This window comes from Chamaea fasciata, unplaced genomic scaffold (assembly GCF_029207755.1).
Source record: "Chamaea fasciata isolate MVZ Bird 193981 ecotype frontalis unplaced genomic scaffold, bChaFas1.0.hap1 SCAF_7, whole genome shotgun sequence".
In the NCBI taxonomy this organism is placed as follows: domain Eukaryota; kingdom Metazoa; phylum Chordata; class Aves; order Passeriformes; family Sylviidae; genus Chamaea; species Chamaea fasciata.
In genome coordinates, this window is record NW_027094092.1 from 14989042 (window position 1) to 15008348 (window position 19307).

The 19307-nt window shown below is 41.6% G+C and overlaps 1 protein-coding gene across 4 annotated transcripts in view; it reads left to right on the plus strand.

Moving 5' to 3' along the window:
- The window catches only part of NAP1L4 (nucleosome assembly protein 1 like 4), a 28486-nt gene extending 15494 nt beyond the window's left edge, over positions 1–12992 (plus strand). For 2 of the 4 annotated variants that reach the window (XM_066187681.1, XM_066187684.1), the window contains 6 exons: positions 943–1088; positions 2894–2916; positions 3504–3623; positions 3914–3943; positions 5183–5239; positions 11710–12992. In XM_066187681.1, coding sequence (XP_066043778.1) covers positions 943–1088; positions 2894–2916; positions 3504–3623; positions 3914–3943; positions 5183–5239; positions 11710–11748 — 415 coding nt within the window. In that variant the 3' untranslated portion in view covers positions 11749–12992. Of the gene's footprint in view, positions 1–942; positions 1089–2893; positions 2917–3503; positions 3624–3913; positions 3944–5161; positions 5243–6379; positions 6418–11709 lie in introns of those variants that run through there. The other 2 variants (XM_066187682.1, XM_066187685.1) reach the window with 2 other exon arrangements.
- Positions 12993–19307: the final 6315 nt, after the last annotated feature.

Genomic DNA, 19307 nt, shown 5'->3' on the forward strand with positions numbered 1-19307 from the left:
AATGTCTTCTTGGATGTTTAGTGGAAGTTGTGCCTAAGTAACAGACTACTCCTTTTTAAAGAAGACTTTAGTTCATTACAGCAGAATAGTTTCTGTTTCAGTATTATAAAGGACTGCTTTCCTGGATTGCTGATTTGTCAAAAGTCTGATCTGAGTTGGTGGTTCCTGAGGAAGGTGTTTGATATGGTACAAATAGAGTAGGAAACCATGTCTGTGCCTTGTTACCCAGTTAAGTGTATAACTGGTGACTTTGGCCACCTGTCTATAGGACAAGATATTTTTGAGGCATTTAATAAGAATTCCTGTGACAGCATTATTTCCATTACAGGAGAATTAGCTGTGTTTGCCCCTCTTTGCCATGTGCAGCTTTGAGTAAAACTTGTTTGAATGGAGAGAGACTCTTCATTGAGTGTCAGTTTGTGCAGCAGCAGAATGCAACTGAAAATTCAGCCCTCTTCAGCTTGATGTGCTTGGCTGCCAAGTCAATCTGAGCTGCTCTTTGGAGAGTCAAACCCCTCTCCCTGGCCACTCTTTGGACATCCATTTTTAGGGTACATGGACACTGCCTTGACCTGTAGTTAAAGGATATAATGTATTGTTTTCTAACCGTCTGACTGGTGAGATTTTTTTCTGGAATAGCTTAATCCTGTCCTTGGTTACAGAAGTCCAGTTGTTGGGCCAGAGGTATTGAATTATGAGTGCAGTGGGGGCAGTGGTTACTCTGCCAAGACAAACTTGTATAGCATTTTTATTTAGGGAAGTATTTGACCTGTCCAACATACACATCATCTCTAGGACTATGATCCATCTCATATCTTGTCAAGCAGCTTTATCCAGAGAGTGATAAGCCATCTTGGCCTTGATGTTGCAGCTCTTCTGCTCAGTTCCTTCTTTTCCCAGGTGCCTTATGTTAAAATGCTGTTTCTCACCTGCTGTCTCCAGGTGTACCATTGACTGGAAGAAAGGAAAAAATGTTACAGTTAAAACAATCAAGAAGAAACAGAAACACAAGGGCCGAGGCACAGTTCGGACAATTACTAAACAAGTACCTAACGATTCCTTTTTTAACTTCTTCAGCCCAATAAAGGGTAAGCCTGGAAATTAAGAATTTTGGATCCTTAAAATGTGTTTATATGTATGTTTGTATTTATGTGACTTAAACATTCAAACTATTTATGCTGCTGCATTGTAAAGTGCTTGCTAGATGAAGATTGCAAACTCTTGCCTATCCAAACAGATTATTTTGTTCTGATGTTATTCTGTAGAATCTGACCATTAGGTGTGCAGTGTAAACAGGATTCATAGTATGGAAAGAGTCCCTTGTAGACTCTCTTAAAGAAGGTTTTACCACAAGGTGGCTCCATGCATCAGTTTGTTTGTAACATGCAAAAGAAATGTCTTCCCTTGTTGGTCATCTTGGTTACAGCAGTGACACTGTGTCAAGTGACAGAACTTTCTGTAGCTTCTTCTGTGATTAATTAGTGATCCCTGATACTCCATGCATAATTTTCTCATTTTCCTAGTCTAATGTTAGATATGTACTCACATATTAAACAATTTAGATGGATTCCAAAACCATTTTTTTTTTCTTGATACATCTTTCATTGTCCTCTTCTGCAAACATAAGATGAGGGAAGCAGTTTATTTTGTGGACTAAAGGGGTCCTACAAGAAAGGCAGTGAGGGACTTTTTGCAAGGGCATGTAGTGACAGGACAAGAGAATGGCTTTAGGCCAAAAGAGGGCAGGTTTAGGTTAGATATTAGGAAGAAATTCTTGACTGTGAAAGTGGTGAGACCTGGAATCGTTTGGGGCATCCATAACTTCTCTGGGCATTCATGGAAGTGTTCAAGGCCAGACTGGATGGGGTTTTCAGCAACCTGGTCTTGTGAAAGGTGTCCCTGCCCAGGGGGAGGGGTTGAAACTTCGTGATATTTAAGGTCCCTTCCAGCCCAAGCCATTCTGTGCTTCCAGAGGTGTACTGAGCAAAATGTTCTTGATTCTGTTGTGGGCTATTATGAACTACCTGTCCCTCCTAATTACCACTGCAAATCCCCATGTCTTTGGGTTAAGAAACATGGGATATGTATTTTCAGGGTTGGGGGTGGTTTGGTACAGAAATGTCCTTTAACTTTGTTGTGACTTTGAGGAAAGGATGGAGATTTTTCTCCTCTTGGTGTTGTGTTGTTCTTTTAAATACTCAAAGGATACACTTTGGAATTAGGTGTATAAGATGAGACACTGACATCTGCTGGCATTTTCAACCTGAGAACTGAGCCAAATGATCACTTTCACAGTAGATCACATGGCAGTGTAGAGAAGGGAAATACATTTTGATTCGTGCTGGGGTTTTTTGCATTGACTTGATTTGATTGTTGTTTTTTTTTCTTTAAACAAAACACCCACCCTGTTCTATGCTGGTTATAGTACTGGACCTCTTCTCAACAGTGCTTTGCAGATTCATGTCAAAATGTTCATCTATTTAGTTCCAGTTGTTTTGGGGAAGAGGAGATGATTTGTAGGGCTCCAGCCAGATGAAGTTACTGTAATTACAGCATTAATAGAAAAACCAAATATGTTGATCTGCATGTGCTCTAAACCCATCATTGTAGAAAGAGTATTTCCTATGCAAAAATCTTTGACATCCAAATGGCAGCTTTGATGCTTTAACTATAACACATGAAATTCTTATAAATGTGATTTCTGTAGGTTTAACTTAATACTTATCTGAATCGTCATAGTTTTAGTAGTTGCCTTGTGAAGTCTTTATAACCTCAGTGTTTTCTGGTATGAGAAGGTCTTTATCTGGGTTTGTCATCTTGATTATTGAGGTGGGTGAGACTACACAAGTTTCTTAAATTTGTTGTCTTTTTTTTCCTTTTTTTTTTTTTGTAGTATCTGGTGATGGAGAGTCATTGGTAAGTTTCTGAAATGGCACAACTGCTTTTTGCCAAGTCACTGTATAGTGACTATATGGTTCTTTTATCAAGTACTGTATATTTTTATTGTTATTTTTGCTTTTGACAAATCTGGGCTTCACCTTGATAAAGTGAAAGATACTGTCAGCTTCTCCAGGTAGTCCATTTACAGTTCACTGTTACATGAGTCCCTGATCCAAGACATCTCCAGTGATCACTGTTGGAAGGTCATTATTTTCCCTGTCCACTCAGCAGTACTTCTCTAAATATCAGTCTGGAGCATTTTGAACAGTTCTGCAATGTCAGATGCCAGAGCCAGCCAAGTCTGTGTGAGCTTTTTAATAAAAAGTGCCTCAGCAGGACACTAACCTGTGAGTAGAAAGTAGGAAGCTTACAAAAAATCTCAATCCTGCAAATTTAGATTTAGATTTTATTGTTAGTTAAGTATACTGAAAGTACCTGTGACCTGAAGGTTGCCATTGTGACAGTGTGATGTTTTCCCAAATCTGTTACTTTGAAATATTTTCATCTCTTCTGTGCAGCACATCACATTTGCAGTAGAAAACTCAGTCTGACTTGTCTTGCAGGATGAAGACTCAGAATTCACTTTAGCAGCAGATTTTGAAATTGGACACTTCTTCCGTGAAAGGATAGTCCCTCGTGCTGTGCTGTATTTCACTGGGGAAGCTATAGAGGATGATGATAACGTATGTATGCAATTACCATTTTGTTTATTAGTCAGCACATAGAAACATTTGTCTCCTTTTCTGATTAGACTAGGGTGAAGTGTTAATTATATTAGAATAGCAGAAAAAAACCTGAAGAGATTCCTGCTGCTTGGGGATAGGAAGGAGTCATTCAACTTGCTATATGTTGTTAATCTGCTTCTGGAAGGGGCTTAGTTTCAGTTACAGTGTTTGAATATGCTACAGCTATTACCGCAAAAAAGTTTATGCAAATACTAGTGAGCTAATTAAACCTTGGGTTTGTTTTTCAGTTTGAAGAAGATGAAGAAGGTGAAGAGGAGGTGAGATGCACACTGTATTTTTTATAGATTACTGATTACCTATTCAATTCCAGTGCCAGGAATTGTTCTGTATGGAGCAGAAAACAGTTCTTCATAAATGCTCTTGTGCATGGTACTTCTTTCCAAAGGACTTCAGCATTCATGACTTGCAAAAGTGTGCCTGGTTTTTCCTTTTCATAAAAGTACTTTCTGCAAGAGCATATATCCACTTTTTATCTAGTATTTTGAAAGCTGTTTTCTGACACAAGTCAAAAATTAAAGATAAGCTTTTTTTTTCCTAGAGTGCTGCATGATAAATATCTGTTCCTTAGCTGGTAGTGGAATTCAGCTGTCAGCTTTTAGTTGTCATAAGCTTGAAGACTGGGTCTTACCAAATGCAAAGTAAAAAAGGGGAAGTGTGCAACTGCTCAGCATAAATAACTTAGGCTGGCTCTGGTCTATTTGTAATAGTATTGTATGAACACAAACACACTATGAAAGGCTTTACACAAAACCACTAAATGTTACCACACTTAAATGAACTATTTTCCTTTACATTTTTTGCTTTACTGCTTTTACTGTGCTGTTTTTGCTAATTTGTCAAAGGTACATCCCCTGACTGCTGTCAGCTTCAACATAGTGGAGTACATCAGAGGTTATCAAGCTGCTGATCTGATGTGAGCTGGCAGCCTTCAGCAAGCAGTCTCTTTTCTCTGTGCTTAGGCTGTTGAGTGACTAACATTTTCATATTTGTATTTTTTTAAGCTGGGTATTGGTAGAAGTGTGTATGTGTATTTTTAATCGGTTTCCAGTGCCAGATGTTACCACTTGGATGTAGTTGTGTGTAAAACTGAGTGCAAAAATCCTGCACAGGAATGCATAGCCTGTCCACTGTAATCTAAATAAATAGGCTCTTTGGAGGGAGACTGAAATTAAGAACAAAATCAGGCAAATATACCTATTACCAGAACTAAAATTCCAAATAATTTGTTAGATAGAAGTTTAAAAATTGCTGTGGACTGCGGCAGCAGCGTCCATAGGAAGGTTGCCTTAAGCCGTACTGAGACCTTTATATCATGTTCTAAAGATTTTGCATTTAAAACTTGGAAGATGCTGAATTCTTTTAAATCAGTGCTGACATCTGAAACACTCTGGAATACCGTGAAAATTTAATTTGCTACTTTGCTTTTTTGTCCATTACAGAAAGTTGCACTTTTAACCTGTTTTAATTTCTGTTAGTTTATCTCTATTTTGTCATAGGAGTTGGAGGGGGAAGAGGAGGGAGAAGAGGAGGAAGATGCAGAGAGTGATCCTAAGGTAAGGACTTCGGTGTTCTTAGTCATAACACAGGCAATAATCATAAGCAGTGTAGCTAAGGGTATGATAATTTGTGAAAAGATCAGTCAAAAACACACCCTAGCTTCTGACTGCAATTTTTTATTATCTTCAGCACTCAAATTGCTCTTAAAACAGAAGTTAAATGTTTCCATCAGTTGAGAAAATGCAGGTTTTGACTTCCAACATGCACTAAGATAATTTCCAAACTGTATGCCTTTCCTTCTTAATGGCATCTCTGTAATGCTGATACAGTTTTCCTTTAGAAAGGTCATATTCAGATGTTCTTTGGCTGGACTTCAAGCTAGAATTAGCCTGACAAATCTCAACTAGATTGTTTGTTTATTTTCTTTTCCTTAGAATTGTTCTTTATCGTTGTCCTGATGGCTGCCGGTTAGACTCTACTTGTCTGTACTTGGTTAGAAATCAAAAAAAGTCAGTACTCAACTTTGAATTTTAAACTTCATGATACCTGGCTTAAAATTCAGCCTTGAGGGTTAGTGTTCCTTCTGATAGGTATTTTTCAGTTCTTCAGTCAAGGTAAATGCTTATGTTTAGTGAAGCTGGGACAGTGATGACAGACTTGTGATCATGTAGTTCTTAAAACATCAGCTTACAATTTTTTATAAAGACAGATGAAAAAGTGAAAGGCATGCAAAACTGCTTGATCCTTGGATAAAAGTCTTAACAGCAGCTTGACATGTCACTCTTCTGGTACAGTTTTATACATCATCATATCATTAGTAAATGGTTTTTGTTACTATCAAGAGTCAAGTTTGTTTTTCTTTAATGAGAAATTCTGTATACTAAAGAAAGTCTGTCTTGTACAAAGATCAATCAAACAGGGTTAGATTGGCAAAAATCAGTATTCTGACTGCTCTGTAGGATTCAGATGCAGTGGTGTATCTGTAATGGTGGGAAAAAGTTGGGACAGCTGAGAAACAGTGTTGGTTCTACATCAACATATATTTGTGTGAAGTATCCTTCTAGAGGATTTGGTATTCTGTAGGGGAAAAAACACTGAAGTTACCTTGGAAGGTTATGGTTGTTGCCTCCTGTATTATTTTGTACATTTCACTTTTCATCCATGCTGACAGTTCCTTTCAATTTTTTCCCATTTAGGTGTAATATAAGTCTGTTATTCATTCATACATTTCTAGGTAAGGTGGAATTCCATTCATACCTAACTTCCAAGAGTCCCATTTGTAGTCATGCAATGTGGTTTGTTTTCTAGGATCTTCTGGTTTGTTTTGCCTTTTTTTTTTTTTTCTTCCTTGTATGGGGAAAAGAAAGGGGGGAATGGTGACTTAGAGTTTAGGTTTTATTAGTAAAAAAATAGAAAGAAATGTGTGTAGAGATGAGTGCCTTTAAATCATATAATTAAAATCGATTTTTCAGAATGACTCTCTGCCTTCCTGGCACACTTTCTGCTTTGCCTTTGTAGCAATCAAACTGTATTTCATATACACATGATAAAAGATACTGAGACTTGTCAGACTGTTCTTCCTTGTTTCTGGTTTGATGTTGCATCTCTTTGCTGTTCCTAATGCACTTGCAAATTATTTCTTAAATATCTTTTCTGCTCTTCCTGAACTCTTCTAAGTCATCTGTTGACTTAGTATGCCTTTTCCTGCATCTTATTTATGCTGCCTGACAAAGGCAGGCAGCCACTCTTAGAAGCCTTTTCTTGATCTCTCATGATTCTGCACAGGTATTGTTCTTCTGCTCATCTGTCTCTTTATTTAAAAGAAGAAAGAAAAAGTTCCTTCTGTTGTATACTGTCATCTCTCACCTTTCATCCCATTCCTCACAGAGAACAATGCCTGCAACAGCCTCCATACTTTCCTCCCCCCACCCCGTATTTCAGGCTTGTGCCTTTTTATTTCAATTATTTAGAAGAAGTTATAATCCTTCCAGCTCATTCCCTGTGCATGGATAATGTCCTTCCTTGCTTTTGTTAAACTCAGAATGGAGCTGTGCTTTCTGTGTTGGTTTTTGGTGCCTCAGCGGGCGTGCACTGGTGGTTCACCTGCAGTAGTAGAACGTCTGTTTGTCCTGGTGGCTTGTCGGTTGTCCTGCTGCAGTCTGTTACACAGCTCTGTTGCCTCCCTACAGTTAAAAATCGTTAGCCACTGCCTCCAGTTTTCCAAGTCAACCTGGAATTCTTTTGTTTCGTTTTTTGACACTCATACCCTTGTCCTGTCCTGTTTTCTCATTCTTTCTCCTGCTCGTACCATTTTTTGGTCCTCTTTTTCCCTGTTCCTTGATTTTCTTTGCCTTCCAGTTCCCACCCCCTGCTTTTCTTATCTAGAACAGTTTGCTTTTTCATGTACACAAAAATAATTGGTCTGTTTTCCTTTCAAATCAAGTTTCTCCTTCTCAGTCATTTCCATATTACCTCCTCCTTTATTGTTGTAGTACATTTGCTGCATGTCAACACTTTCTGCTTTGTAAATATTTTCTCCTTCCTTCCTGTGAGTTTTATGTACATTTCAGTTGTTCAGATACAACCAGATCATTATCATCTCTTACACAAAGCACTTGTGCCATATATAAGTTGTGGCTTTGGAACACTGAGCAGTCAGATGATTGAAAGTAGCTACAAAACTAGATAATGTAGCTGGTTTTGTCTAGTGTATTTTTCTGTGTGCTTGCATGTCCCATTCCTTTAGCTGCCTTTATTTTACCTTGCTGAGGCTGTGCTTGAATTGAGAAGTAGTTGACAGGGTAATGCAGAGTGCTGGTTTGAATCATGAGCAAAAGAGCTGCTCTGTGTGTGTGAGACTGCATGGGCTTCAAGATCCTTTGTCTTCTGAGTTACAGTGGCAGGGCCTGTCAGCAGCAAATTCATTTCCAGAACCAGTTCTGGAGGGAGGCAGTTTGGGTTAGGGTTGCTTATTTAACTCCAGCTATCTCTGGGTTTACATTCTGATATCCTTGCTTTTTCTCATTCAGTAACATAGAATAGGAAATAAAGATAAGATTCAGCTTTAGGTCCCACAATTGGACTGTTCCATTGAAGATGTTTCAGAAAGGCTTTCTACCTTCTCCATGGGAAAGGACATCAGATTTAGTGCCTGCTGCCTGCCTTGATACCACTGTTGGCAGCAGAGTTCTTGGGGAGTCAGATGAGATCTTGGTGATCTGCCTGTTCGTGCATGGCTACCTTAGCAGATGGGAATCTTCCCAAAAAAGTGGATTGGAAAAGTAAGGAGATAAAGACTTGATTGCTCTTTGAATTGCCTAGGAATGTATCTTGCCTAGTGTGTTTAAACACTGAAGTCTAAGAGAAATTCAATGTTTTCTTCAGGATCTGTTTTGAAAGAACAAAATTGCTAAAATAAATGGCATGGAAATTTTGGGCTTATGTCCCCATCCTCTAGGACACCAGTTTAACTGGATGGGCAGACACAGTGGGGTTTGTCTAGAAAAGTCATAAAAACAGTAGTAACTCAGAGCTACTTTATCTGTTTTAGCTCTATGTTCTTGCCAATTTTAGGTGCAATTTTTAATTCTGAGAAAGTGATGCAATAAGTGAGTGGCAGTAACAAAAAGCTATGTATTGATCTTTGTTAGCAAAAGAGAAGAAACAGGTGGGAGTCTCACTCAGCTTGTTCATATCCATTGGAATGGTATCTCAAACTGAAATTGAAGGCCTAGAGTAGTTTAAACTCCTTGCACAGAATAAATGAATGAAATACTTCAAAGATATAAAAAAATTTAAATCCTACCAATTTTCAGATGAACTTAAGTCTCTTTATGGTTACTGTAAAATATCTGTTTACAACCAGAAGAATTCTTGTCTCTGTAGCCCTGGTAGTGATCTTAAGTACATGTGTTTACTGCTATATTTATTTTTAAATAAGATGCAATTCCTCCTTATCTTTGCCAGTTCAAGTCTCTCTGGTCCTTATTGCCTGGCCAATGCACTTCACTCCCTTTCTAAGATATCATGGGAAGTTAATTTAGGGAAATAGACCGTGAATGGAAACCTGGCTGGGATGGGGTGATAAATGGCACAGGGGCTAAGGCAGATCAGTGGTAGTGGTTGCCTGACCCAGTGTCACCAAGTCTGGGCTCTGTAGGTAGAGCAGGCTCAGGCTTTAAAGCCCAGCCTGAGGAAGTGTGGATGTCAGCTCCCCATCACACTCACAGCCTGGGGCTGGACCCTGATCTTACAGGAGCCAGCAAAGGCCAGAGATGAGTTTCAGTGTGCACGTGCCTGCTGGAGCCAGCTGTAACTGGAAGGGAATTGTGGTCTCTTTGTGCTGGTGTCCTTTGGGATTAGCCTGTGAGATGCTTTGCATGAAGCTGAAGGCAGTGTGGAGCTCACAGGCTGGCTGCCTCAGCAAGGGCAGTGCTGTTGTTAAAGTGGTGGGAGAACATGGATAATGTTTGAGTCTGGATCTGAAATACTGCCTTGATACTTAGGGCCTGCTTAAGTATTTTTTTATATATGGCCAACACAGATACACCCTCAAGTGTAACCTAAAAACGACATAAAAATAGCAGTATTTATCTCAAAATCCTCCAACAACTGACTCAGATCCGGGAACCTCTCAAACTGTATTTATTTCTTTTGGCCTGAGAGCAGTAATCAACACTGAAAGATCCTTAGAAAAGAACTTTGTGATCTCTGTGACTCAGTTTTTACAGGATAAACAGTTATATGCAGTAAATATGATTTAAGTGTTTACAGAAATGAGGAAAAGATAATGAAGTTTATTAGAAAATATTACAAGTGTTGTGGTTGATCATTAAAACTTGGCGGAAATGGTTGCAGTGGTCAACCTAAGTGTGTCTTGTTCTAAATATAAGAGGTGACTAGGAAGGAAGGAAGGAGGGAGATGGAAAGATTTTTAAAGTACATTTTAAATAGCAGGTTTGTTATTTTATCGTGGCTCTTATCCAGAATGCAAAGAGGAGAGGAAGTGATGCTGCCTGCACACTAGTCTGGCCATGTTCAAATACTAAGCAGTTAGAAGAAGAATATAAACCTTTAGAAAACTTCAGATGAAAATGCTGCTGGGTTTTGCCTGCCCCTCAATAAAAAGGAATAGCATGCAATTTACTGTAAGAGGCAGTTAAATTTTAATTTAAGAGCAAGAATGCTTCTTTTATGTTTTGTGTAAACATACCTCTTTTCCTGTATTTAGTCCCCGATCAGTGCAATTTATTTCACATCAGTGTTACTTGGAACTTGAGGCAGATGAGAGAACAGAGGTAAAGTTAGCCAGATGTGCTGGGTAAGGAATACCACAAGGAAGAACTCTGAAAGGTCTGTGACACCTCTGTGCATTTGGCTCTAATCCTAAATTGCAGTGGGAATGATAATGACCACTCTGACCATAAAGCAGTTTTGGTGAGGAACAGAAAAACAGCCTGGATTTAGTGCAGATTATCAAGGGTTAAACTTCGTGATGAGGAAGTTTAAATTAGTTGCACCTCTTCTTCCTCCCAAGAGGCAAAATGCTTCAGTTGTCTTAGCTCTTGGTTCCTTGATGTATACTGAACTTGGCATGGGTACATGTTTTATGACACATAAACCTCTTCTTTAGGATAGTAACTAAGAAACATTTTACGGAAGTGACGTTCAGGGTGTTGTGGTTTATACCTGTATTTTCCTTTAGTACACTGCAGCAGGTTTCTGTGACTGCTGTTTGTGTATAATAAACTATATTAAGAATGGTAAGGGGAGAAGCAAAGTGGAAATTCACTGAATAAATTCGCCTGCTTTCTAAGAATGCTATTTTACAACGGATAGAAAACAAGAAGGGCAGTGTAAACCTGAAGTTCTTAGCTGTTTGAATACTTGTTCTCATTCCCAAATACACTTCCTTTTGCCAAAGGGGAAGTTGTTTAACTACCTAATGAAGGCGTTTCCACTTCTACATATTCGGATTAACATATGGACTTCTTGCCCAGTGTTAAATTCTTGAGTAGTTACCTGCTGGTGATGCAGAACCTAGAAGAAATCAACACATTAATTACATTTTTATCACCTTAGCGGAAAGGGCAAGGCTCCTAAGGAAAAGCTCAGACGTGCTGCAGAATAAGCAGCCTGCCTTCCTCCCTCCTCTGAGCTGCAGGAGGTGGCGGTTCATTGTTGAAATGGTTTAATAGGGCTGGAAGTCAAATAGAGCCTCTGGTTGAGGGGAGTAGGTGGTGGTTTGCTTTCTTGTTGGTGTGAACCTTGGCCTACAGGATGCAGTGTTAACAGCACAAAAATAGGTTAAAAATTATGGGGTACCAAGCAGCTGGGGGCAAGGGGAAACCCAATAAATGTGGTGACTATTGGACTTCTATGATGTAGCTTGAGTTTTCATGTAGCATTTTTGTACATGCTAGTTAATTCAGAAATGCATAGCCAGTTTCTCTGTGTTTGTTGAAGTGTTTTCTTTTATGCCAATTTGATTTTTAACTGGTTATTTTCTCTTTCTCCCTTTATGCAGAAAGAGTCCAGCCAACCTGCTGAATGCAAACAACAGTAATAAGGAAATACCACTTGGAAGTGATATTTGAACAACTTGTAACAAATAGTTGGATACCTGGCCTGCAGTTCAGGATATTCTATCGCTGCAGCACAATCTTATTAACAATGCTTAAAAATAATTTGTTTTAAAATGCATGATTTTCACTAACTTTATTGCTTAACATGTACAGTGGCAACTTCAATGCATTTGGGAAATATGAGGTTTAAATAAAGCACACTCTACAGCCGTTGGTACACTGTAGCTAAGTATGTCAGTAGGCCTTTAGAGCCTTTTGCCCTATGCATAGGGGAATAGTCCAGACTACCATGTGAGGATTATCCATTTTCTTGCTCAACATTGAAAATTGTGGAATAGCAATGTGCTGAGAAGCTAAAGTAAATGGATTACATGTATGGTAGCTGAAACATGATAGAGCAATATGACTTTTTTGCTAGTTCCCTCCCCCCTTTTTTAATGTTTCTCGCAACCTACAGATTGAACTAGTGCTTGAGCAGCTTTAAATGTCATATTTATTATCTCAGTACAGCCAGTTGAGTTGAAGTAATTTTACTTCATTGAAGAGGGTGTCATATTTGAGACTTAGTTGTTCATCTTACTATTTATTTATTCATGTTTGTAAGTACTTTGACAGAATTAGTGCTTTTTAATAGTTTTTAATATACTTGAAAAATCTTCCTCTTTTGCATACAATATGGGTACTTGTAAAACAGGTAATTCAAAGTGGTCTCAATGTAGTAGTCTAGACAGAAGAAACAAACTTGCATCAAAATGACAACTCTTCTGGATGAAGATCAAAATGCAAAGGCCAAACTGTTGCTGTTGGTGGAAGTGGGTTGCAGCCAAAGAACCAGACAATTTCCAGTAGTCTTACTGCTTAGTGTCCAGCATGAAAGGACCTTTCACTATGAACACGGAAAAACTTATCAAAATGAATCAGTTCAATAAATCTGAAGTTTGGGTGTCTTACTTGCAACACTGAAATTATTCCATTCCACAGTTTGTTTTATTTAAAGTTCTGAAGTCTTCAAAACTGCCTTTTGTTGTTGTGTGGCACTTAAGGTACACGTTTCGAGTTTCAGCATCCATTACCAACCTCTGGCAGCAGTTGAATAACAGCTGTATCAACACTGTGACCAGGCATGTAGAGTGCTCCAGCCTTACCTTACACATTTGTAACTTAATACGGTGTTTTCAATTTGTACAGAATAGATAGAATATTCTATTAAAGTTGTGAAACATGATTGGTGGTGCCTGTCTGGTCCCTAATGCTTCCTAGGAGAAATGAGCATCCTGCTGTGAGTGGTGGAGTGTTAAACACAGCACCTTCCAGCTGTTTGGCCTTACAGCTCCTGGCTCAACATCTGCCTTTGCCAAAAGCCAAAACAGGAGCCCTTGTAAATATAGCAGTGTACAGTTCTTGGATGTAAATCAGAACAAACTTGCTCAATTTGCAAGCAAACAGTCTGGAATCTTTTGCAGGAGTTCGGGTTTTTAAGGAAGCAGCATCATTACAAGATTCCACGTGCTCCATGCACTTTGGTCATGGACTGAATGAGGTGCTGGGGGACAAACTGGTCTGTGAATGTTAAGGTACTCCCACATCTGACCTTGTAGTCAGAAAATGTAACAGTAATGCATAGGTGCCATAGTGTTAAGGGATGAATGAGGAAAGAAGGCAGGAACAGGGTTTTATTTTTAAAAATTAGATTTTGTAACCTAGTCTGACTGCAGTGCACTCTGGCAGGCATGGAGAAGCAGTGTGCAGGCATTTCTGACGGGGACAGGAATAACGAATGGAGCTTGCCCATGTGCAGACTGGCTCAGCACAGTGCCAGGGACATCAAATAGATTTGACCTGGTTTATTTCTCTTCAAATTGGAAGAAACTGAGTAATAGTTCCCCATCCTCTAGCAGTACTTCCCACTACATGGTTAAACGGGAGAGCTGCTACCTGCAGATAAACATCTGCAAATTAGCACACCAAAGTAATTTATGTGCATGAATCCTAAAAGGCTGACTTTAATTTGGAGAAAACGGGAAATTCCAGAACATGTGGAGCAAATGTGCCAGCATCGAGGGAGCCAAATGAGATGGGTGGGTAGTGAAGCTGCCTAGCAAGATGTTTGTCCTAGGGAAAGCGATGGGAAAGCTGAGCTGGGATTCGTTCAAGCAGAGTTAATGCTGGTTGACACAGCCTAATAGAAAACAGATCTTGTCAAAACCCAGCCCTGCTGTTCCCATTGCAGATCTCACTGATAATGGCAGAGATGAGCAGTTCTTGGACTTCTCTGTTTTCACTTACAGACTTTGTCTACAGGAAACGAACTGCTACCAGTACAGCTCATTCCTCTTAACAGTATGAAGAACTGATGAGGTGCTAGGCAGAATGTCATGGCCAGATAAATCCAGGCTGCATGGTAAATCCAGGCTGGACAGACTGAGTGTGCAAAAACCCTCAAGTTATTTTTTGAATGAAGTTTTTTTTAAAAAAAATATTGGTGTGTTTTGAAGACTGGGCCTTGAGACAAATAAATGAATGCTTGCTATCTCAACACCCCGATAAAAACCCTGAAGTTTAGTCCATGGGAACACACTTTGGTGATGCAGCCTTCATGTTGGTGGCTTCTTATTTGAAGGAGGAAAAAACTCCAGTTCTGGGCCTGAAAGCTGAGGCAGCTGGAAGAACTCCCAAGAGAAATTCATCTGGCATGTCGCCTCCTCAGGATACAGTGTGATTAACAGCCTCTCAGCACCTGGGTTGTCTAGGAAGAAAGCCTTGGAGGTCCTGCCCTGCTGCCCTATCTGGTACAGGAACAAATGGCAAACGCTCTGCTGCCAGCTGAAACTCGGGGACAGCCTGTGGTTTCTCGGAAGTCCAGCACAGCATCACAGTACCTTGCTGGAAATTTGGTATTTGGGATAACAGAGCATTCGGTTCAATTTCAGTATGTCCAGTTATTTGGGGTTTGCTATTTGGTTAGGATCTGTGGTACCTGGAAAAATTAAGATGGTCTCCATGTGTTTCCACTCTCCTGATTAAACGAGCTTTTCCTGTTTTAAAATAAAGGAGACTGGTAATAGATTCACGCTCAGTTAAATGCTGCCTTGCCGGCAGTTCCTCAAGCAAATGAGGTCTCGCTGGGAAGCCAGTTCAGCACGGCGCAGTCCGGAGCCCCGCGCTGCAGAGGGACACGTCAGATGAGGTCAGACTAGTTCAGCACGAGGAAATCACTCGCTCCCTGCGAGCTCAGCGATGCGCAGGGGAGTTCAAGATGTGAGACGTGGCCCGGCGGCCTGACGTTGCATCGAGACTGCATTGCGTTGCATTACGATGAGGCTGCCCCAAGGGAAGGGGCAGCGTCGTCCTCATGAACACGTCCTTGAAATGTGCACCTTCTTCTGAAGCATCTTTGTTCCAGCCCAGTTGGAAACAATTCTAACTCTAGGGAACATCCTTTCCAGTTGAGCTGACAGGAAAGATGCAGAGGGACTAATTAGAGGACATATACTCAACAGGACAAGGGGGCTTCAAGGGGGACTGAAAGCAGGTAGATATTAGATATTAGGAAGAAATTCTTTTTCATGAGGGTGGTGTGGCACTGGCACAGGTTGCCCAGAGAAATTGTGGATGTCCCATCCCTGGCAGTGTTCAAGACCAGGTTGGATGGAGCTCTGAATAACCCAGCCTAGTGAAAGGTGCCCCTGCTCATTGCAGTGGGGTTGGAACGAGATGATCTTTAAGGTCCCTTCCCAGCCAAACCATTCTGAGTCTATGACAAATGGCAACGTATTAAAAAAATCGAGTGCTGCGCTCATGCTTCTTTATCTAAGGATAAACACCTGCATTATTCCCCAAATAAAAGGCACAGGAAATGTATTTTATATCAATATCTGTTCAGGACTCCTCCCCTGAAGCTGAAGTCCTCACAGTTTTTACCTTTGCTGTCCACATTTTTCACAACAAATTGGTGTGCAAACATCTGTTACAGTAGCTGTGACCTGGGCATGGAAGAACCTTCATCCTCCCTTTCCCAAATGGTTTATAGTCATCACACTAATAGCAGGAAGATTTTTTTTTTCCATTTGCTCATATTGATGTCCTAAATACCACCAGCCTCTCACGGGCCAGGGCCATGAATCCTAAACAATAGATGCCCTTAGTCACTCTGGTTTGACAGGCATCCAAGAAAGAGAAAAAAAAATTAAAAAATCCAAGCCTGTGCACTGTTAATGAGGCATCATGTGAATGAAGACTGAGCAGTTTGTCAAGTGCCAGCTTTTGTTTCCAGACTGGCTTTCCTCTCTGCTGGTTCACCTCGCCATTACACAAGTGAGAACGCTCGCTCCACCCAGCAGCGCTCGCTTCTTGCACAAGCTGCCTTACCCTCCAGATTTTACCGTGGGAATTTGGACACTGTGTGGGGATGCCAGAGCAGGTTAATACAGCCCAGTGAGCCTGTGCTGCGGTTGCCAGCTCTGCTCCACACAGCCTCCTGGCTTCTATGTAACAGACCCCCACTGCAAAAAAAGATCCCTCCCAGCAAAGTTTCCTTTCCCAAAAAAAGCATCACCAGTGATGCTGTGGCCTCTCGCTGGTTTGCCCCCACCTCCCTGTTTGCACCCAGCATCTGCAAGGTGGACATAACCCATACTAGACCCATCCCAGCTTGAGAAAAACGGGTGAAGAGAAGAGAAACACTAGAGAAATTAATTTACTCATCATTCATCGCATTCCAAAGGGTGGAACAAAAAAAATAATAATTTGCCCCGTTTGGGGAAGAAACCAAACAGCATAGGATGGTCTGATCTATCACTGATACAAGCTTTTGCACTGTGCAAATATTGCTTGTGAGCTGTTAAATTGTTTTTTTACAAAGTAAATTCACTGGTTTTAGAGTCCACCTTTTAGGGATAAATGAGAACTTGCTTAGATGTTTATAGCATTAATTAATGTCTATTTGATCAATTCTATTAAGGTCACACTTAGGAGGAGGTTGGGATTTTTTTTTTTATTTTTTTTAATATTGTTTTTTACTTAATTATTTGGTCTTCTTTCTTGCTTTTCATGCTTCTGACTTAAGGCACGTTCCAAATTCTTTGATTTGCCTGAACAGAAAGAGCATGGGAGAATGAAGGTTGGGTGAAAAATGAATATTGGAGCTCCTACTAAAGCCAACTGCTGAAGTCGGCGATGGGATAAAACTTGTTAGGGGAGTTACAGCACTTGCTGTAGAGGTCATGCAGAGCTCCTGCACACGAGTGAATAGTTCAAGGCGTTTTGATGCAGAGAAAAAACAATTAAGATATAACTGCTGCTGACATTCCCCTGAGCTGTTTCATCTCTTACCGCTTCAAAAAATCAGGGAAAAACAAATTATGTACTTTCAATCTGAGATTTATATAGGCTGAATTGTTGCTTAGCCTATGAAAAGATCAAAAAGGAGATCTTTGAAGACAGATTGCCTACAAAGAACAGTGGACTGTTATTACACCAGAAAAAAAAAAGGAGGTTAATAAGCACAGTTCAGGTCAAAACGTAGGCAAGTGTATGTGTGCAATAAAGTGTTTGCAAGGGCTGCTTGCTCAGGCGTTTCAAAGCTGGGCAGCACGAGGGAAAATCACGGAGCTGGCATCTGGAGCAGCAGCACTGCAGCGTTCCACGTGTGTTCCACTCTGCACTCGGGAAAGCTGCTTGGGCTGGAAACTCCTGCGGTCACAGAGATGGCCTGGCTGCTTTTGGGATCTCCTGGCCAAAGAGAAGAGGGGATGGATCCCTCTCTCCCTCCACCCCCAGCTTCATCTTGTGCCTTCTGGGGAGCAGGTGTTTCAGTCCTTTTTCCCCAGTGAGGTCAAAGAGGCTGCAAATAAATACTCTGGGACCAAACCCTCTGGGAACTGATTGCTGTTATGGCTGAGGACAACAAACAAGCAGCACTCCGAACAATCACCCCACCTCACAGTGTGAGGTCAGCACCGTTCCCGAATCCGAGCAGGGCTGGGGATCACCCGTGTGGAAAAGAGCCACCCTTAACTTTGAAGCGTCCCTGGGAGATGGAGACCAGAATGCAGAGCCGCAGTAGCCATCCAGCTCCAGCAAGCCCTTGGCACAAGGAATGCTTCCCCCCCCCGTCTTGTCCCCTGAGCATCCTTCCTCCACACCTGGCCTCATCTGCGGGCGCAGGGCAAGAGGAGGCAGAGGCGGGAGAGGAGGCAGCCCGGCCTCCCTTTCCCACCGCAGCCTGTCCCGGCACCCAGCCCGACCAGTACGCGGGGTGTGCTGGGTGCCAGGAGCCCGCCAGCCCCATCTCACTGCGGGTCCGATTTCAAAGGCAGCCCTGATGAAGACGTTGGGGGAAGGCAGTGCAAACAGACACCGTAATTGCGGTGTGCGCTTTCTCATCTCCGCGGCAAGTTGCAAAATGTGCCGCCTCCTCCCTTGTCAGCCGGGCTTTAATTGGCTTTAATGAAGAGGCAATTACATGATTTCAATTTTTAATTAAAGGGGGTGTTGGTACAGGGGAGGGGGGACCGACTCTCTTCGAGCTTGTCAGTGGCACAAAGGGAGATATCTGGGTATGGTGCAGTAGGGTTTTCGGGGGTCTCCTCCCTCACCCCCCTGGTCTGGGAGGGCTTAATGGGGGCTGTGGGCTGACTAGCACGAGCAGATGGAAGGCAGATGCCTCCCAGCCACGCTGCTGGCAATTGCAGATCTTACCCCAACGCCCCGAGGCAAGCAGCAATAAGCTTTTTTTTTTTTCTTTTGGGGGGGGGGGGGGGTTGGTCTTTTTTTTGTTGTTGTTGGGTTGTTTTTTGTTTTTTTTTTTTTGGTCGGGAGGGGGGCAGAAAGAACAAAAAAAAAAGAACCAAAACCAACTCAACCTCAAAAAGCCCTGCGAAGCCAAACCAAGCCCTCCCCTCACACTGCACCAGCCAGAAACGCCTCCTGGATAAAGCACTGGATGCTTGTTGGCAGGAGGAGCTGCTGGGGTGGGATGAGTGTCTGAAAGCTAAAGCACAGCCACAATTAGGAGCTGATTTTTAAATTTTATTTTATTTTACTTCATTTGATTTTATGCCAAGTGGTAGGCAGCTGTCCTGTACTAGAAACACCTTCCCTATGACCCCACACAGTGAGCCCCAAGGTGGGACTGACCCACCCAGCTCACACGTTCGTCTTTCCTATAGACACCACCTTGTCTGGCTGTGCTAAAGCATGACTGGAGAGCGAAAAATGGAGCCACATGGTAGAAATCTCCCTTGAGAAGCAGAGATAATTGCAGGGCCCGAGCTGCTGGCTGAGTCTCTCTGTTTTATTGCTCTCCCTGGCAGCCACAAAGCCGGAGCTTTGGCCTTGACTTGATTCCATGTGCTGGGATGTCCTTCCTCATCATGTTTCAATAAAACATAATCGCTTTATGACTTCCTCTCGACAGAGATAAAAAATCATTAAGAAAAAAGCTGGCGGCTCCGCGGCTGCACTGCGCCCTCGGCGTTCCCTCCTCCCCAGGCGCCGCTGCCGGGCTTGCCCTTGGCTCGCAGGGCCAGGTGGCCCCGGG